At 31.4% G+C, this 17,916-nt stretch overlaps 1 protein-coding gene across 1 annotated transcript; it reads right to left on the bottom strand.

Moving 5' to 3' along the window:
- Positions 1-2,938: 2,938 nt before the first annotated feature.
- Positions 2,939-14,227, bottom strand: LOC120268257. The gene is made up of 8 exons (XM_039275700.1): positions 14,056-14,227; positions 13,791-13,901; positions 8,099-8,266; positions 6,673-6,799; positions 5,285-5,443; positions 5,081-5,187; positions 4,919-4,978; positions 2,939-3,314 (listed from the first exon to the last, which is right to left on the bottom strand). The coding sequence occupies exons 1-8, from the start codon at positions 14,137-14,139 to the stop codon at positions 3,126-3,128; spliced, it is 1,005 nt and encodes a 334-aa protein (XP_039131634.1). The 5' UTR covers positions 14,140-14,227; the 3' UTR covers positions 2,939-3,125.
- Between the last annotated feature and the right edge of the window lie 3,689 nt (positions 14,228-17,916).

Here is a 17,916-nt window from a genome sequence, read left to right as displayed (position 1 = left end):
GGTTCTTCATAATAATTTTTTTAATCAAATATTTTATAATTTATTATTATTAATTACAAATTAATATTTCATGACTAGATTTAAGAAAATTTATAATTACCAAAATTTATTCAAAACAATAATTTTTTCTAAAAAAATATAATAAAAAAATCAAAATATTTATCCAATATTTTACAAATGGATCCTTGTATCTGTTTGTAAAATTAAAAACGGATGTGGAGATTTGTTTATAAAATTACAAACTTATGAAGAATCCATTTGTAATATTACAAGCAGATTTCCACATTTGTTTGTAATTTTACAAACAGATCCCTGGTGGTTTGTAAAATTAGAAACGGATCTTTATATCCATTTGTAATTATATTTTTTATAATTTATTTTATCTCGAAATAGTCAATATATTTAGAAAATTAAAATATTGTAAGTTTTTTTAAAAAACTTATTATAACTATTTCTATATTTAAGTTATTTTATATATATATATATATATATTAATTCTTTGAAGGAAATTATTGGTGTTGTTTATATATATAAGTCATTTAAAAAATTTCCAAAAAAAACTTTTATCCTAAATAGATATACATATAAAAAGAGTTAATAATCTAAAAAAACTTGTATCTTAAAAGAGTTATTATATTTTTAAAATTTATATATTCTAAATGTTGAATTAATAATTAGAAATTAATATTTCATGGGTACTATTAAGAAAATTTATAATTAATTAAATAAATTCCAAGTAATTATTTCAAAATTTTAAAATGTTGAACTAGTATTCATTAAATCATAATCTTATAAATAAGTATGTCCATAATAATTTTTTAAAACAAATACTTTTAAATTTCAGCAATGGAAGTTTTGTTTTCGTTTCTGATTTACAAACAGAATTATGTTCTGTTGCTAATACCATAAATAAATTTTTAATCAGCTACTAACTTGCAAATGGATTACATATCCGTTGGTAATTTACAAATGGAGTTATGGGTCGTTGCTTAAATAGAAACGGATTACCAACAGATGACATTTACGTTTCAAATGTTGAAATGGATGTAAACTCCATCTTGTAAAACTGAAACGGATTGCTAATTCATTAATAATCGGTTAGTAATTAGTAACAAAACAAGTCCATTGCTAAATGACGGTTTCTAATTCAAAATCTCGTAGTGAAAGAGACCGATGAAAATAGTTTGTTGAGAAATTTCATGTATAAGTTGTGTTTGATGCAAGATATGTGTAAAAAAGAAGATTAATCTGAAATGGATCTTTTAATGAAGCACAAAGTTTTCAAAAACTTCACTTTAGAAGAGGATAGAGTCATCAACTAAAGTTCCATTGTAGTGACTCTCAAGAGAGTTCCCTGCTTATTTTACTAAATATATATTTTTGTTTTGACTTCAAGTAACATAGACTTACAATAATATATCAATCCTGCAAATTATCAAACATATCTAGCTTATGAGAAAGAATAAATATGATTTCAAATAAGATAATGAACAATAATCCCCACTAAAGGTGCCACCAATGACTTTACATCTAATTTATACATATATCTTAATCACCTAAATCCCCATTATTGTTGTCTTCCTTCTTATCTTTCAAAATAGAAAAGATTTTAAAAAAAAATTTATATAAATTTCCTAAGTTAGGCATTTAACTATGAACATATATAAAATAGAAAAAAAAAAATGCCTTATACAATGACAATCATCCATTCTAACAGAGGCATGCAAGGAAATTTCATTTGTAAAACATGCTGTTTTAAATATGGTACTGAAGTATGTACATTCCCATCCAAATGACTGAAAGTGACATTCAAGCACTAGATAAAAAAACACAGCAATTATCACGGGTGCTCTGTGTACTACTTGGACACATGCATAGCTCAAAGAAATGGGCCAGCAAATTGTTTATCAATGATTTGCAGAACCAGCTAATGTAAATATGTCATTGACCATCACACTCTGTACTTTAAACCCAATACAATCTTAGATTGTAAAACTATCTATGTGAAACTTGAGCCCATGCTTGATCTTAATCCAAAACAAGTAAATTACTATTAAAAAACATTAGCACTCTCTTTTTAAATAAAATCAAATTTTGAAACTTTACCCACAAACATTAATTTCTTTATATCTGAAACATGAGTATTATTCTAAGTAATCTAATCTTTTATTTCTACCCATTTTCTATTAATTTAAACAACCGTTCGGTTTATAGGAATTGAGTCCCCTGCATTAAACGTTTGTCTCACTAAGAAAGTGAGTTCAAACATTAACTCACACAAGTAATAGACATAGGTGGTATAAAACTCAACCTCTCACATGTGCCCATCCATAACGTTGCTTATCCAAATTTGTCATATATATATATATATATATTTAAACAACCAAAACCTTTAAAAGCAAATTTCAAACAATGAATTTATACAATTTGACACTGAAAATACAACCAAAAAAGTAATTTGCTCTTTCACAAGTCATATCATCCAAGCAAATTTACATGACAGTACTTCAGCATGCAAACAGAAAGATACTTTCAAATAACAAAAATGTAAAATATATATATGTAACTTGGTTAATCTAATAATAGAATACCAACTGCGGTGAGTTTTTTGAAAGCAAACAATAACAAAAGCTAGCTACTTCAGTATTCAAAAGACTGAACAAGAATGGAAACTCACAAACCCAAGCATCAAAATTCTACCCATTCAGTGAACCTACCAATTTTCTCTGAATATTTGCAAATCAATTCAATAGGGAGCACTACTTTTTGCTGTCCTCATAGTTTCCCAATCTCTGACGATATTTTTTTGACCAAGGCAGGTCAACTTAACTGCAACAAGCAAACGTAACTACCAGTGTTTTCTGCTTTCAAATAGCATACCTCTGAGCGCCCAATTTGTAATCAACTAGTTTTACTCACTTGAGTTCAAAAAATCTCATAATAAATGGTTTAAATGTTACAATAAATTATAATTATCCATCATTTACAGATAATCAAGACATATAAATGATGAATTTATTCCCAGGGAACTTTAGGTAACAAATGAAGTCAATCATATTTTGTGCAATACGGAGGAAAATTTTACGTAAATAAATAGCATCTAACTTAGAATTCTGAAGTCATGTTTATATTTGCTGCTCAAGATCTTCTAGTATCTGTATGCAGTTTCTGAGCAGGGATTTGGCTTCTTCACTTTTTTCAACCTCCAGGAGATGAATGAGCTCGCTCTTTATCTCATGGCCTTTATCCAGTGTTGGAGATTTGCTGTATAGTTTGCTTATTTCCAATAGACACTCTGAAGCACCAATGTGTACCTAAGGAGGTTTATTACCAAAAAGTTAGTCATCAAAGTTATATAATCCACCTTTTTTCATACCCCAACCAAAAAGAAAGAAAGAAAGAAAAGAGAAAGCAGATTAAAATCAAGGAGAAATTGCACGATAGTCCATCAAGTACCAGGGATTGTAAATAGAGAAAATAATCACAAATAATACCTTCCAAAATCAGGACAAAATACTAAATTTTGTTAAACTTCATTATCATACATTCATTGAACATCAAAGGAAAATAAGTGAACATGAACAATAATGCATCTAAGAACAAAATTAAGCTAGATTATTATTATATATTATTATCATTTGGCTTAGTATATTAGATCAGTATCCTCTGAGCAACAAAGACCAAGGGTATCCACAGGGTCATGAAATGAATGATGCCAGTCATATATTTTGTGTGCATTCTAATGTTCAGTGTCAAGCGAAACTCTAGGAATTTGCCACAGAAATATTCAACATCTCAACGCAGAGCATCCTGACAGTAGCTCTCTTTAAGAGTTTGTGAAGTGTATGCTTGGTAGTCGGCAGTTCCCAGCAGAAACCCAGAAAATACCAAATTAACAAAATAGTTGGTGAAAGTACGCATTGACTGTACTGAGAACCACACAGTTAGATGAAAGTACGCATCCTAAGTGTCACATGACTCATATCTGCACACTTTAGGACCTTTACAAATACTGAATTAACACTTATCAATAAAAATTCCTGCTGGTTTTTCTCAACATGGAGTACTTGTTTCTAGCTCTCTTCTATTGTACATTGGTATTGAAATTCAGCTATGGCATATTTAGTGTTCAGAGGAAGCTACCGCATGTTACCAATGGCATTAAATTTTTGTTCCATGTAAGTTCACTGTTTTAACAGTTGTTAGCTAATACTCCAAAGTGGCATTTCAATAATCATTGTCAAGAAAAAAAAAAAAAATAGATAATCTCTCATTAATTACCACTTCAGGAATGTGTCATTCCACATATTTTGTGCAAATATCATATAAAGACCTTTTGGCATCAGTAAGGTCTAGGTCAAACAAGCCAGCTTGGATTGCTTTGCTACCGTGATAGGGTAAAAAGTCTACAAGGAGTCCAATAGTAAGGTGAAGTCTTACAGAAAATATTTGGTAGATTGACTATTCTAATTATAGAAGGATATAATGTTTGGTATTATAGCCAAATTATAGGACATCAATATTCAATATTCTAATCTGGGGATGTAAATTATTTTTTAATTCAAATTGTTGATATTAACAAATGTAGATAAATAATCACATGCATATAGATTCATTCTCTAAGGGCCTGAATCCAACAAAGAAACATTTGTTTTAGTTATCATGAAGAGATTAGCTCAAATACAATCTAAAAACAAACAAACTACACTAAAGCAGCACATTCACTTCACGTGCCAAGCAGCAAGAGAAGGCAACAAGATACCAACATAAAGGCAGAAAAAATGACTGCATTGAATTTAAAACAAAAATAAGACTACACAGGTAAGAAGCAATTAATTGTAGAGCATATCAAAAAGAAGAAAAAAACGAAGAATAAAATGAATTAGCTAAATTGCATTTTATCTGGAGAAAAAAATACCTGGGAAATCTTTATTGTGTGAATGCATTCAACTACTTTTGAGGTCAGACTGTGAAACATCTGCGTAATTGCATTAGTTAAATCACCAAGAACACAAAAAGAAAGAACAAGAGAGAAATGAAACTGATGGGTAAATTAATGCTACAAATAGTCATCACCTACCTCTTGAATTAAGGAAATCACATCATGGGAAAATTCATTCTTGTCTTCTGAAACAGGGCTCAACTTTGAGCAAAGTGCTTTAATTGTTGAAAAAGCTGACATTTTAACTGTCAAAGGAGTTACAGATGAAAGTGACAGTCAGAGACAATAAAAACTGTGGTCCATTGACTGGCAAAACAAGCTCCATGGCTTAAAAGTATATACCTGTCCAGCTAAATCCGTGTGATAGGACAGACGAAAGAACATGCAGCAAGTTCTTTTGATGTTTAAGTATATCTTTTGGATAAGCAATTTGGATGCTTGATGTCATGCAATCTAAAACTTTGTCAAGAGAGGCAGAAAAGTCTTCAGTACTATCCCCTCCTGAAGTAAGAAAATTTAAATGAAAATCTGTTAGCTTGCATGATGAAGTTAATGTCCCAGAGGAAATCAAAACACACTTGAATTCAACTTTTCGGACAGTCATCATGTAGCTAATAATATCATAACAAAAATCAAAACACACTTGAATTCAACTATTCGGACAGTCATCATGTAGCTAATAATACCATAACAAAAATCAAAACACACTTGAATTCAACTTTTCGGACAGTCTATCATATAGCTAATAATACCATAACAAAAGAAACACAGACTAAAATATAAATGCTAGATATGTTAATAATTCGAAATTGAAGATTGGTTATTTTTAACAGACACAATTGAGAAGGAGTGGGAAAACTTGTGTATTACAACAACAATGTCTTCATCCTGATCATGAACAACCGACAAATACTAGATCTTTAAAATTTTATGTTCTGAAGGGAAGATACTGTCAAGTAGATTATTTTCAAAATGGAAAAACCAAGATACTGAATAAGGAAATATTTATTTCATAAGACTTTCTATTAAATGCTAATAAGGTATTAATCAAATTATCATCAATCAATTTTTTTTTTTGAAAATGCAAATATTTAGCCCCTCTTAGGATGCCCAAGTTTTGCCCTTGCAAAGGTACAAATAGTTGAAAACAGTAGACCACCTGTCCCACTACATCTTTCCCACTTGCATAATTACAATGAGCATGTAGCAACGCTTCCTCCGTAATATGCTGGCCAGAAGCCCAAAGCAGTATCTGATATTCAAGAGTGCAGGGACTAAATATATCAGCACCAGCAAAGCTTTTATAAATGATTTCCAACCGGATAAATTGATTAATAGCTATGTGGTTAACTGAGATTAAACAATTTACTTGAACTGACAAGTTCAAGTGGAGCATTCTGGTGGTTCACTTGGTATTGTGAACAGATTATCTACTGATTCTAGTTCAAGCCTCTTTGACCAGGTAGGCCAATCAATTTTTAGCAATTACAGTTCCCACTTAATTAACAAAGACATTACCAATTGATTGGCTTTTACATGAGTAAAGAAGAATAATACATTAAACTTCATGTGAACATTGCACACTAAGTGCCCAGAAAATGCAAGCATGTGACACTAGTTAAATCCACTAAGATAGTATGTACATACTAAATCTCTCTAAATGGTTTGTTGTTATTTAGCATACGATATAATTTAACCCACAATGAGGCTAATAACAAAACATAATATACCTTTGTCCTCAGCAGTAGTCATCAAAGGTGTATTCCTGAGCGTGGGGACATCAGCTTGATTGCAAATCTCATATAATAATGGAAAGACGTTGTTGAAGAACTCTGGATTTTTAAATGCTGTTATGACCTGAAACAATTTAGCTGAATTTAGTCTGCTTAAAGTAAAATGGACATAATTCAACTGCAAAAGACCTTCATAAGAAGTTGCAACACATGCACTGGTCACTAAAAACTTAATATACTTAAGAAAGCATGATGATCCCTGGCGTACAATCCGGTATGAACTCAAATCAGGATATCCAGATGGTTAAACCTTGAAAAGGTAAGTTGTACACCCAAGAAAATTTGGAGCTTGTGGATCAATTTCTATTCTTAAACTTTACTAGCAGCAAGGGCATTAAGTTATAACAATGATCCTTTTTATAAACGAATGCGAATCCAGATCTCAGGGAAAGAAGAAGAAGAAGAAACAAACAAACAAACAAACAAACAAAGAAATTGACAATCCAACAACATAACAGTCATATGCAATATATATATAACAAATAAAAATAAAAAATAAACATAAAAAAATAACATGGCATAGTCATTATTGTTCTAAACTATACAAATGGGATTTCAGAATATATTTAAACAAAAAAATGTTGAATACAGTAGCCTTTCAAGCAATTGTGTTAGAATCAATATTATCAAAATATCTGATATATGTCTACAGAGAGATCAAAAGATGAAGGGGTACTTGGTAAAACAGACTGAATCAGGGATGTCATGTTTTGTCCTATCTCCCTAGCAACAAACAGATTACAAAAATCTTTGTATTATTCTGTCCATTTTTATCTCACATAACAAATGTCATCTTACAGTGTTCCCATTAATTAAGATGCTTGAAAGTAGACAGATTTAAAACCTATGAATTTGTATGTCATTGAAGGACAAGGCATAAAGTTCTTTTTCTTGCCAATTAAATGAATCATTGCATTAACTTTGCAGGTCTATATATATATGAAATGAGAAAGTCTGTTGAGCCATATATAATACCTTCATGATTGTACAGGGTATGAAAAACAAACCTTTCAAAAACTATCCAAAGTATGATTATTAAATGCTCTTTCAAAAATTAAACAAAATCAGTACTGAAATCAGTTCAACTGGATCCAACTTTGGCTAGCAGAAAATCAGGACTCTATATTGGTTCAACAAAACTTAAAAAACCATGCTCTAATGAAAAACAACAAACTAAATGAAGAGGATCAAATGACCAGCTTTTAAGCATCATGATCTACGAAAGGAAAGCACAACAAATCCTTTATTACCTAACTTTCAAGATTATTAATCCAGCAGATAATATGACAATTCATTAGTATATTCATATGCCATCAACATTAGCTAGAATATCAACAGAAAATTCGTTACGAAAACAGTTTACCTGCTTTAGAGATGAGAAAGCTGCTTCACGATAAGATTTAACCTTTTTTGTGCATGCAGAAGATATCAAGCCAAGTATAGCATTTGGAGTAGCAGCGTCTTCATTGAATATCGCATCATGGCAAGACGAACAAAGCGATGCTACTGCATATAAAATAGCATCTTTACCCTGCAATCAGAAAAAAACAAAATTTTATTTTTCAGATAACAATACAATAAATAGAGTATTTAAAAGACACAAAATATTGCACGATGACAAACCAAGAAACACATGTTCAATTTTATTCATTGGATTGTAGTTATCAATACTCCAAAATGATTTGCTTGGGTTCCTCAATGTTGGATTGTATAGCTGTACATATATATTAGTAAATGAATCTGTCATTATTTTCCTATATTTAGTTTAGGAAGTTCCATGATTTTAGGTCTGATTGATTTGATTCTTAGCTCCTTAATTTCTAGTCTTCAGTTAGCTTCCGATATTGTATCTCAGAATTGTGCACGAATTATGACGCACTATTCAATCTGAAGTGTGGAAGACATATTAATTCTCTTATTCTCTGGTTTTTCTTGACTACTCTTTCTTTGTCTCTTCACAGTTCACGTTCAAGTTACTCTGAGTATCTCTCAACAAAAAGGGCCCCATTCTACATGAGAGCTTATCATTACAACCAAATAATATCATTACTTTTCAGATAATATACTATATGGCAGAAGTAGGAGTTCTAAGAGAGGTCCACAGGACATACAGAGCAATTGTCTATATACCATATCGGTAGGTACTAGATTATGCTCCTCTCACCATGTTTGAGATAAACTTCCGTAACCAATGCATTCGAACCTATAAATTATAAAACTATTCAAACATGGGTAGATTTAATTTTTCTTCATTTACAGATTATTAAATTTGAAAAAATTAGAACAAGTCATTCCAAATTTTTCATTTTTTTTAAAGATTTTATAGAAAGCATTTTCTCTAACAGTTTTCCTTTCTGTTTTCCCATAATTGTTGGATGTACTGTACGAGAGATTTTAGTGAAAACCAAATGGGACAAGGAAGGTGACTAATAGGTTTCTAAGTGATTTAACCAGAGGAAGACACTCAAAAAGGGAAGTAAGAGATCTTCAATGCTAGGATTACACTGCACTATGTTAGAATAACCGTTAGCCCTACATAAGTTAACTTGGAATTTGGAAAATATGGATTTGGACATACGAATCTGGGTCTTTCATCCTATCAACTTAAGCCTTTGGGTTGAATCGAGCCAAGATAATATGTTTGGTTTGCATCGAGCACGTTATCAGGGTTTGATTTGTTTGGTTTGTTTGCAACGTGGCTAGCTAATTAGACCATCACCTATCAAGGGGGCGTATTAGGGTACTAATAGTCCTGCATTGGTAAAATTTGGAAAAAATGGATATGAATAAATAAATCTGGGTCACTTATTTTATCAGCTTAAACTTTTAGGTTGGATCAGGCTCAATAATATATTCTTGGTTTGCATCTAACACACTGTACAATATAAAGGAAGACCACCATCACCACAAGTTGCGAGTCTTATTCATGAATCACATCTCTCAGTATCCTATTATAAAGATTAGGAGTCCAAACTCAAGTTCTATACAGCTTACAGCCCCAATGAATAAGTGGACTCTAGACTTACACAGCTTAGAAACCACAGCATCGCAAAAAGATGGTAGATTGGACACGAACTGCAATAACTTGAGTGCTTACTACATAAAATTAGGATCTGTTTCTTACCTAATAGTCTATGAAACTAACTCATTCATCAACATGCTAATTATGGTTGGAATCCAGTCTCAAAAGATGACAAATCATGGATGGGACTTGTAACCCATATTGGTCACTATGTCATTACAAAGTTTTATTTCAATTAAGTGACAAAGATGATAAGATCTCTGGCCCATCCCATAAATCCATCAAAACAGGAATACTGCAGGTAGCTTTTAATAGAACAAATGAGCAGTAGTCACATATGTCCCACTTGCAAATATAGATGTGCTGATACTACTGGTACCATTCTTTGATTATGCTTTAAAATCTCCTTGAACTAAAAACTTCCCCCATTTATTTCATTTGAGCACAACTGAAACTGAGCAATTTTGGATAGATCAAACTCAATTAGACCATAACTGACACCAATTAAGAAAAAAATTCAGCCCAAATTATACTAGCCTAGCCAACTTGTGCCAAATTACTGCAGAAGAAGAGACAGCAGATTTGCTCTGGCAACTATCAGAGTCAATGTACGGCTCATGATTGTCTGTCAACTCAAGCAGAAAGAAAGGATTCAGAGAGGATAGGAGGCTCACACCACCATTCACATTGACAAGCCAACTGGCTCATAACTCCAAAGAGCAAACAAACCCCGATAATATATTTACATGAATACTTTGAATTCAGAATATTTTATATTAATGTTTCAATAGAAAAAAATTAATAATTGAAATTTATAAAACTTTACTGAAACTGAAATTGCAGAAAAATGACAAACTAAAATTTTTTTGGGAACACAAATCCAAGAGCAACCAAATTCTAAAACTATGATTTATACTTGCTCCACATTAATGTATCAAGTGTTTACATTTCCTCTCCATCTACTTACATTTCGTTCATGAGTTAAATAATACAAAGTCATCTACTTTAACCAACAAATCACAATTCACTTCAACTTAGTTAGATGGTGAAGTGCAGGGTAGTGCAGGGGTGGATATAAACAAGCTCTAACTCATAGTTACCAGAAACGTGGTACGATCCAAGTCGCGAGACGGGTACGGATACAAGAAACGATGCTTGTAGTGTATCCAATACAGTGGGGGTAGGCTTAGTTGGTACGATTAATTTGATTCAAGATACGATTGAAAATTACTTCCGAGTCGGCCAAAAGTGCATACGAATAACATTTAATAAAAAAAGAACATTATAATTAAAGTTATAAAATGAATTAAGCAAACTTTAAAGAACTAATTTTATTGCAATTTTAAAGAATGTATAGGTTAAAATTTTATGTAATAAAATTTTATATTAGAAAATAATTTAAAAACTTATACTAGATTTAAAAATAGATAACAATTTTATCTATAATAACTTTTAAAACCTAATTAATTTTAGCGTTATCTATAACTATTTAAAAAAAAATTATTTAGATAGATTTTTATAAAATCTACAGTTAATTAATTTTGATACGCCTCTTTCATCGGCTCAGATCACGTACCCAATCGATTCAGAATGAAAACGAACTCCGATTGGGTACGAGCGATCTAGATCGAAGATCGGTGGGGGACTTAGCGAATCTGGTAACTATGCTCTAACTCCAAAACACCAATGGGAGGATTTCAAAGACTCGTAACTTGATAAAGGATCCAAAATAAAACCCAACATCAATGTTGAAAATAAATGGTAAGATATAATTTTCACTCTCCAATGAATTTCTAACAACTCTCATACAATGACTCGTTTAGGAGATACTAAATTTAGTATTATTCCCAGGAATATAACAACTCAACGATTTCACTTTCCAACAAGCCATCATCAAGTGATTCTCACCATATACCTTGGAATGTTGCATTCCTATCTGGTTAGAAAGTTCACAAATGTTTCTATTTCAAGAATACCCTTTAATATATTTTGATATATTTTTCTTTCTAGATTAAATGAATACTTTGACATATTTTAATTTTATGCAGACATTTCATAATTGCATAAGAACATTTAAGGGGTTTTTGGCTCATATGCCCTACAAAAATGACAAGTTGCTTATATACCTATAAAAATGACATTTGCTTACATAACCCTACAAATCATCCTTCGATGCTTATATACCCCTCAAATCAAAGGTCAACAAAAACTTTTATTAAAAAACTGAACTACTCTTTACTCTCTTCTCTTCGTTCATTACGGAGAAAAAACAAAAAACAAAAACAAAACAATAATTAATTTAAATTTTGATAAAATTTGTAAGTTGATTTTCGACCATAACAATATATAAGCAAACAAAAACATTTCGTAAGAGTATATAAGCAATTATGATTTTTATCAGGTACACTAGAAATTATCCACTTTTATAGGGGTACATAAGCAAGTTTCCCTAGAGTTTCCTTTTAGGTCTATACTCTCTTTTTAATAGCAACAGCCTAATTTTTTTTGTGTTAAATATATTCTTAAAATAAAAGGAGGAATTTACTTTCGTGATATAATTATATTATCGTACAAATGTTGAGTATAAACATTTCAAAGTAAAATACATGTCATTCTTTGAACTGAATTATTCGCAAACCAACATAGTACTCTAATACTCTTACAAATCCGATCCATGATAACTAAACTCCCAGGAATTTGTTTATGTAAGGGCATCTTATAACCCAAGAACCAAACATCCCCTAAAAAGTTAGAAGAACAATGCTAAAATGTAAAATATAATAGGCTGAAAAATAATGATGAAAATCACAGAAAATAATGAAGAGCAAACAACTTCATTTCACTCACCAAAAAGACAAGACTTGCTACTTTCATGGTACTTGGTCCTTTTATAGACATTAGAGAAATCTTAAGCATATCAACTCCTAATGTGGAAAACACTATAGTTGTAGTAATTTTGGGTGGGGAATCAACTCTTAACATAAATAGAAATATAACAGTCCCCCTAACTTGTGCCAAGAGATTTTCATTTCTTGCTTATTGACTTTTTTTTTTGGCTTTTTTTTCTTTCTTGAGTGATTCTTGCCAAATTTAGATTGATAATGCATCTCCAAGTAAGATTCAACCACATCTTTAATATTGACATTGGTACCTTATTATGCACTGCATCAGTACAGATAGGGAAGGGCTTCAAGAATCTCCATTATGAAGCAGGAAAAGCACATTTTTTTTTTTTTGGAAATCAACATTCTTTATTATGAAGCATTGGTACCGATATAACATCACAACCATGACTGATTTTCTTTTTATTCTAAGACAAGGAACTTATGTTTTACTACAGTGATAGAATGATTCTACATTCAGCAACTTGCAGTTAGGAAATATCATTACTATATTGTTACTATTGTTATTTGTAAGCATATTAACCTATTCGATGCTAGATGACCAAGTAGAAGTAAACAAAAACAATGAATATTTTCCTATTTTTAACCATTGTTCAATTCAATACTAAATTTTGATACTGTTTTTTGTTTCATATGCCTCATTTAACAAAACATTATACAAATCCTTACTAGAATTGATTTTTATATGCATTATGAATTTTATTTATGTCTTATTCTCTCAGTTTAGTTTGTGGTTTGAATGACATATGACATATAGTATGGCAATATTGTTTGTTTCATCCTTCATCTCATAGTATTGCTGAATTTGGCATGTCATATTTTTCTTGGTTTATTTTGTGAAGTATGTAACCTGGGAGTATAATCCCCGCAGAAAATGATTTTTGGTGTGCATGGATCTCCACAGTTAATAATATAAGCGATGTTAACTCACTTTCCTAGATCCTCAGTGATATCAAAAACGTTACAGATAGTATGCAGCTAGAAAACAGCCAATATTGTGCCAATGACACTTTCCTGTTAGCTACGCCTACAAATGCTTACAGTTTTGTTTTAAAGAAAAAATAATTCCACAAAAGATCAGCTCAAAACATAAGAGGAAACTCTAATGCTAAACATCATTGATTACATACCTCCCAATAGCGGCCAGTCAGTTCCTTGAGAAGAGAGTTCAACAGGTTTTGATGCATGGAAGAAAGTGACTCGCCCATAATCTCACTTAGTTTTGTTATTGCTTTTGCTGACTGCAGAAATAGGTTGATATGGAAATGCCCAAAATCAATTCAAATGATTCATTGATAAAACAGCTAGTATGATTAACACTGCTACCAACAAAACTCCAGATGCAATAACTGAAATCAATTTATAAAATATAGTCTGCAGTGAATGTGTGCTTACCTTCCTCTTGCTTGCCCATGATGATGAGGACATACAATCCGAGAGAAGGGAAACTATTTCTGATAAATAAAGTTGAAGGGTCATTCTTTCACTGCTGGTATTCTCTTCCCACAGTTCTTCAAATAAAGCACTAATGTCCTTGTCATCCTCAAATCTGCATACGAGATTAATTAGAAAACAAAATACATGCTCAATCTATTGTACACGCATCCCACAAGAATGGAACGACGATTCCACTTTGGACGGAACATGCAGACTTAATTTCCTTTTAATCGTGAATGTAGAATTCATATAAAACTTAGATGCAAATCGAAACAAGCATCAAAGAAGATGAGAACCATAAATGCATTAATAAAAAGCCAAACTCAAAATTAGTCCCAATTGCAAAATAAAGGCCTCCATTCTCTCATCAAGCAAATAGAAGGTTAATTATTAGCCCTTTAAGGTTATTAACATAACTCAAAAGACATTATTAGCCCTTAAACTAAACAAGGATATATGTCTAACTAGTCATACACACATAAATAACCATGAATATCAAGGAATACTACTTCAACATCCCCCCTCAATGACGCAATGAAGATCAATAGTTTGCCTAAAACAACTTGATTTGAACCAAAGCATGAGATTTTGTGAACATATCAGCAATATGTAGAAAAGTTTGAAAGAGTGAGTGTCTGGAGGCAAATATTGATAAACAAAGTGACAATCAATTTCAATATGTTTTATCCGCTCATGAAAAACCTAACCTGTGACCAATCATTATAAGATTATCACAATAAACAGGCATAGGCTTGGTTGGGGGAACCAAAAGCACCAAAAAGCCAATGAAGCCAATGACCTTAGCTATGATAAATACCATCGAAAATTGCGCAACATAAGTGGATGACCTAGCAACAACCTATTGTTTCTTTCTCTTCCAAGAAATTGAAGTATAACCTAGATAAATGTAGCAAATTACTGGAGTGACAATATGTGATATTTACAGCCAAATTTGCATCAAAGAGAGACACACAAGACCAAAGATGAAGATGACGGAAACAATAATCCATGATGAAATATGCTTTGTAAATATCAAAAAATCCAATTGGCAAAGACCAATGATTTAGTGGGTTCAAATGCACTTGAAGCTTTCAGAGATGATCATCGGAGTCATAGGAATCCATCTCTCAAACTCCCCATTATAATAAAAACTAATCAGCTTTGTAGATACTCAAGCACTGATTACAATAATGCAACACATATGGTCATTTGTACCGAAATTAGATTACTCAAATTCTAGACCAGTGATTAGTATAATGAAGATTATTATATACTAGCACACCCCATACTTTAACTTTCAAATTTCCTTATTTATCCCCAAATGACTTGATCTTTTAGTGACTGTTAAGTGAAAAATCTTATAACATTTTAAACAAGGATTAGGTCTAATTCGTTCATTAATCATAATATTTTTGCTTGAATATTAACATTTTGGTTCGGGCTATGCTTTTTGATGCTTTATATGCAAATGGTTGGAATTCGACATCAATTATATAATTATTTGAAGCATTCTAGAAGAAAAGAGATGAAAAGTTGTGGAGATATAAGTGTACAAAACAAGAAGACATCAAGGAACATGGCCCGCTAGTGTCAACCACCATGGGCATATTGTTTAAAAATGGAGATAAATATAGTTACCCATGTGTTCAAATTATATATATATATATATATATATAAAATAAAAAAAAAAAAAAACTCATATTAATAGTTGGTAGCCATTATTCTTGACTTTGAAGCCACCCTTATATGTAATTAGAGCCACCCATGTGTTGTTTTTATCTAAAATCTTTGCCTATAAAAGGGGAAGATCTTTAGATGTTGATGTGTAAGTTCACAAGTGTTCTTATAAACAAGAGAGAAAACAAGAGAGAGAGTGAGCATGATAGTTCTTGAGTAAAATTATTGTAAAATCCTTTGAGTATTCTTAAAGGTGTGGCACACCAAAGAAAGACTGTATGTAGTTTTGCAATTTTGAACAATTTTTTATAGTGGTACTACAGTGACAGCAAGAAATAGAATATAGCCCATTTAAGGGTGAACCTGTATAAACTTTGTTGTCTTGTTTTTCTTTACTTTACCCTCTTATTTAATTTTATATCATTCTTGTTAAATGGAATTTAGGTCACGCTACCCTACAAATTCCTAACACATATATCACAATGCAAGATCTTAATTCATAAAGGACTATGACTCACCCGTGGTGCACACCACACAAATGGCGCATGGCCGGCAGAGAAAACCCTAGCTTATTTCATCCTATATAAGGCCATGGAGGATTTTCAGAAAGGAATCTTTGGTTGTTAGGGTTAGAGTTCAAGGTTGAGAAGCATTAGAAGACCAAAGCACACACCAAAAGGCAGAGGAGATCAAGAATTAATTGAATATCTATCGACTTTAAATTATGGAACTCATTGATCAAACTGAGTTTTCCTTTATTTCTTTTTATTTTTTGATGCTTAGTTTGAATATCATGGGTTGTAACTCGAACATGAGTGAGTAGATCTATCTTTCTAGGGTTAGGGATTAACCCCTTGATGAACAAAGATTCTTTATATCAACTCTTCTTTCTACTTTAATGTTTAAATTCCATTTGATTTAATCCTTTTAAATCTTTGATGACCAAAGCGTGAACTGCGGTGTTATAAACCCTAGGATTAAACCTGAAACCATAAATTTGGATTTCTTAAGAAACAATGGTTATCACGAAACTTAAAGGGTCTAATTAGATTTAATTACCACGCAAGTAGGAGTTGATCTAAGTTAGATAACTCGCTACATTTTAAAAAAAAATAGTGAGAACTTTAGGATAAACCACCTTCAAACAATTAAGATAAATAGAGAAAGAGTCATATAAAATCTTTTGTTCATCATTGCGGTGAAACCCTAATCCTAGAAAGCCTTGACTTCTAAATTCTCCCTCCTGGCCACCAACCATAATTTAATAATTTTACTTTTAATTACAATTAGTTCTATTTATTTTTCTTATTCATATTCGGATTTGTCTAGATAACCTCTAGTTGCAAGAAATTAGTAATCAACAGCATAGTCCTCGTGGGAACGATATTTTATTTACTACTTGATGACCCGTGCACTTGCCGTACGCATCAGTGACTTCAGTATAATGGTTGTTTCTTCTTTAATGAACTTTTTCATATAATTTGGAACAAGAATCAACATAGAGTTGACCTTTCCAATCATTTAGTCCTAGAATATGAAAGATTTAGTTGATTGATTTACAAGAAACTAAATGACCCACTGAAATCTGATTTGTCAAATTCTCACTTAAATATGACCACAATTTCAGGAAATATCTAATCATTTTCTATTTAACAAAAATTAGACAGGCCCCCATCATATTATGACAAAAATCAAAGTTAATGTAAGATTTCATTTAAAATCAATTTCCAAATAGATATATGCCAAACTTGTGTTGTAAATTAACATAAATTTAGAACTCTAGCTTAACTTAATCTTTTTATTTATCTAATCAGATGGTCAAAGGGTGACTTGTAATATAGTAACTAATAGTACCACATCAGTTAAGCTAGTAACTATTGATAAGAATATAGTAAGTCTTTGCATCACCCTATAAGCTTAAGCTTTTTCTTAGAAGAATAAGTTAAGCTGATTTCAAATTTTAGTTCAACTTAAACACAACTTCCTTTCAAATTACACCCAAACTCAACTCAACTGGAACATTCACTTTCGATTAAAACTAAAATCTAAACCCCAAATTAGCCCTTAACAACCAATCAATTTCAATTCCATACAAGCCTAAGCTAATATTGAACGCAAAACAATGACAGAATTGAATTCAAA

This window comes from Dioscorea cayenensis, chromosome 9 (genome assembly GCF_009730915.1).
Source record: "Dioscorea cayenensis subsp. rotundata cultivar TDr96_F1 chromosome 9, TDr96_F1_v2_PseudoChromosome.rev07_lg8_w22 25.fasta, whole genome shotgun sequence".
Lineage (NCBI taxonomy): Eukaryota > Viridiplantae > Streptophyta > Magnoliopsida > Dioscoreales > Dioscoreaceae > Dioscorea > Dioscorea cayenensis.
This window is presented reverse-complemented; position numbering and strand designations above follow the sequence as displayed.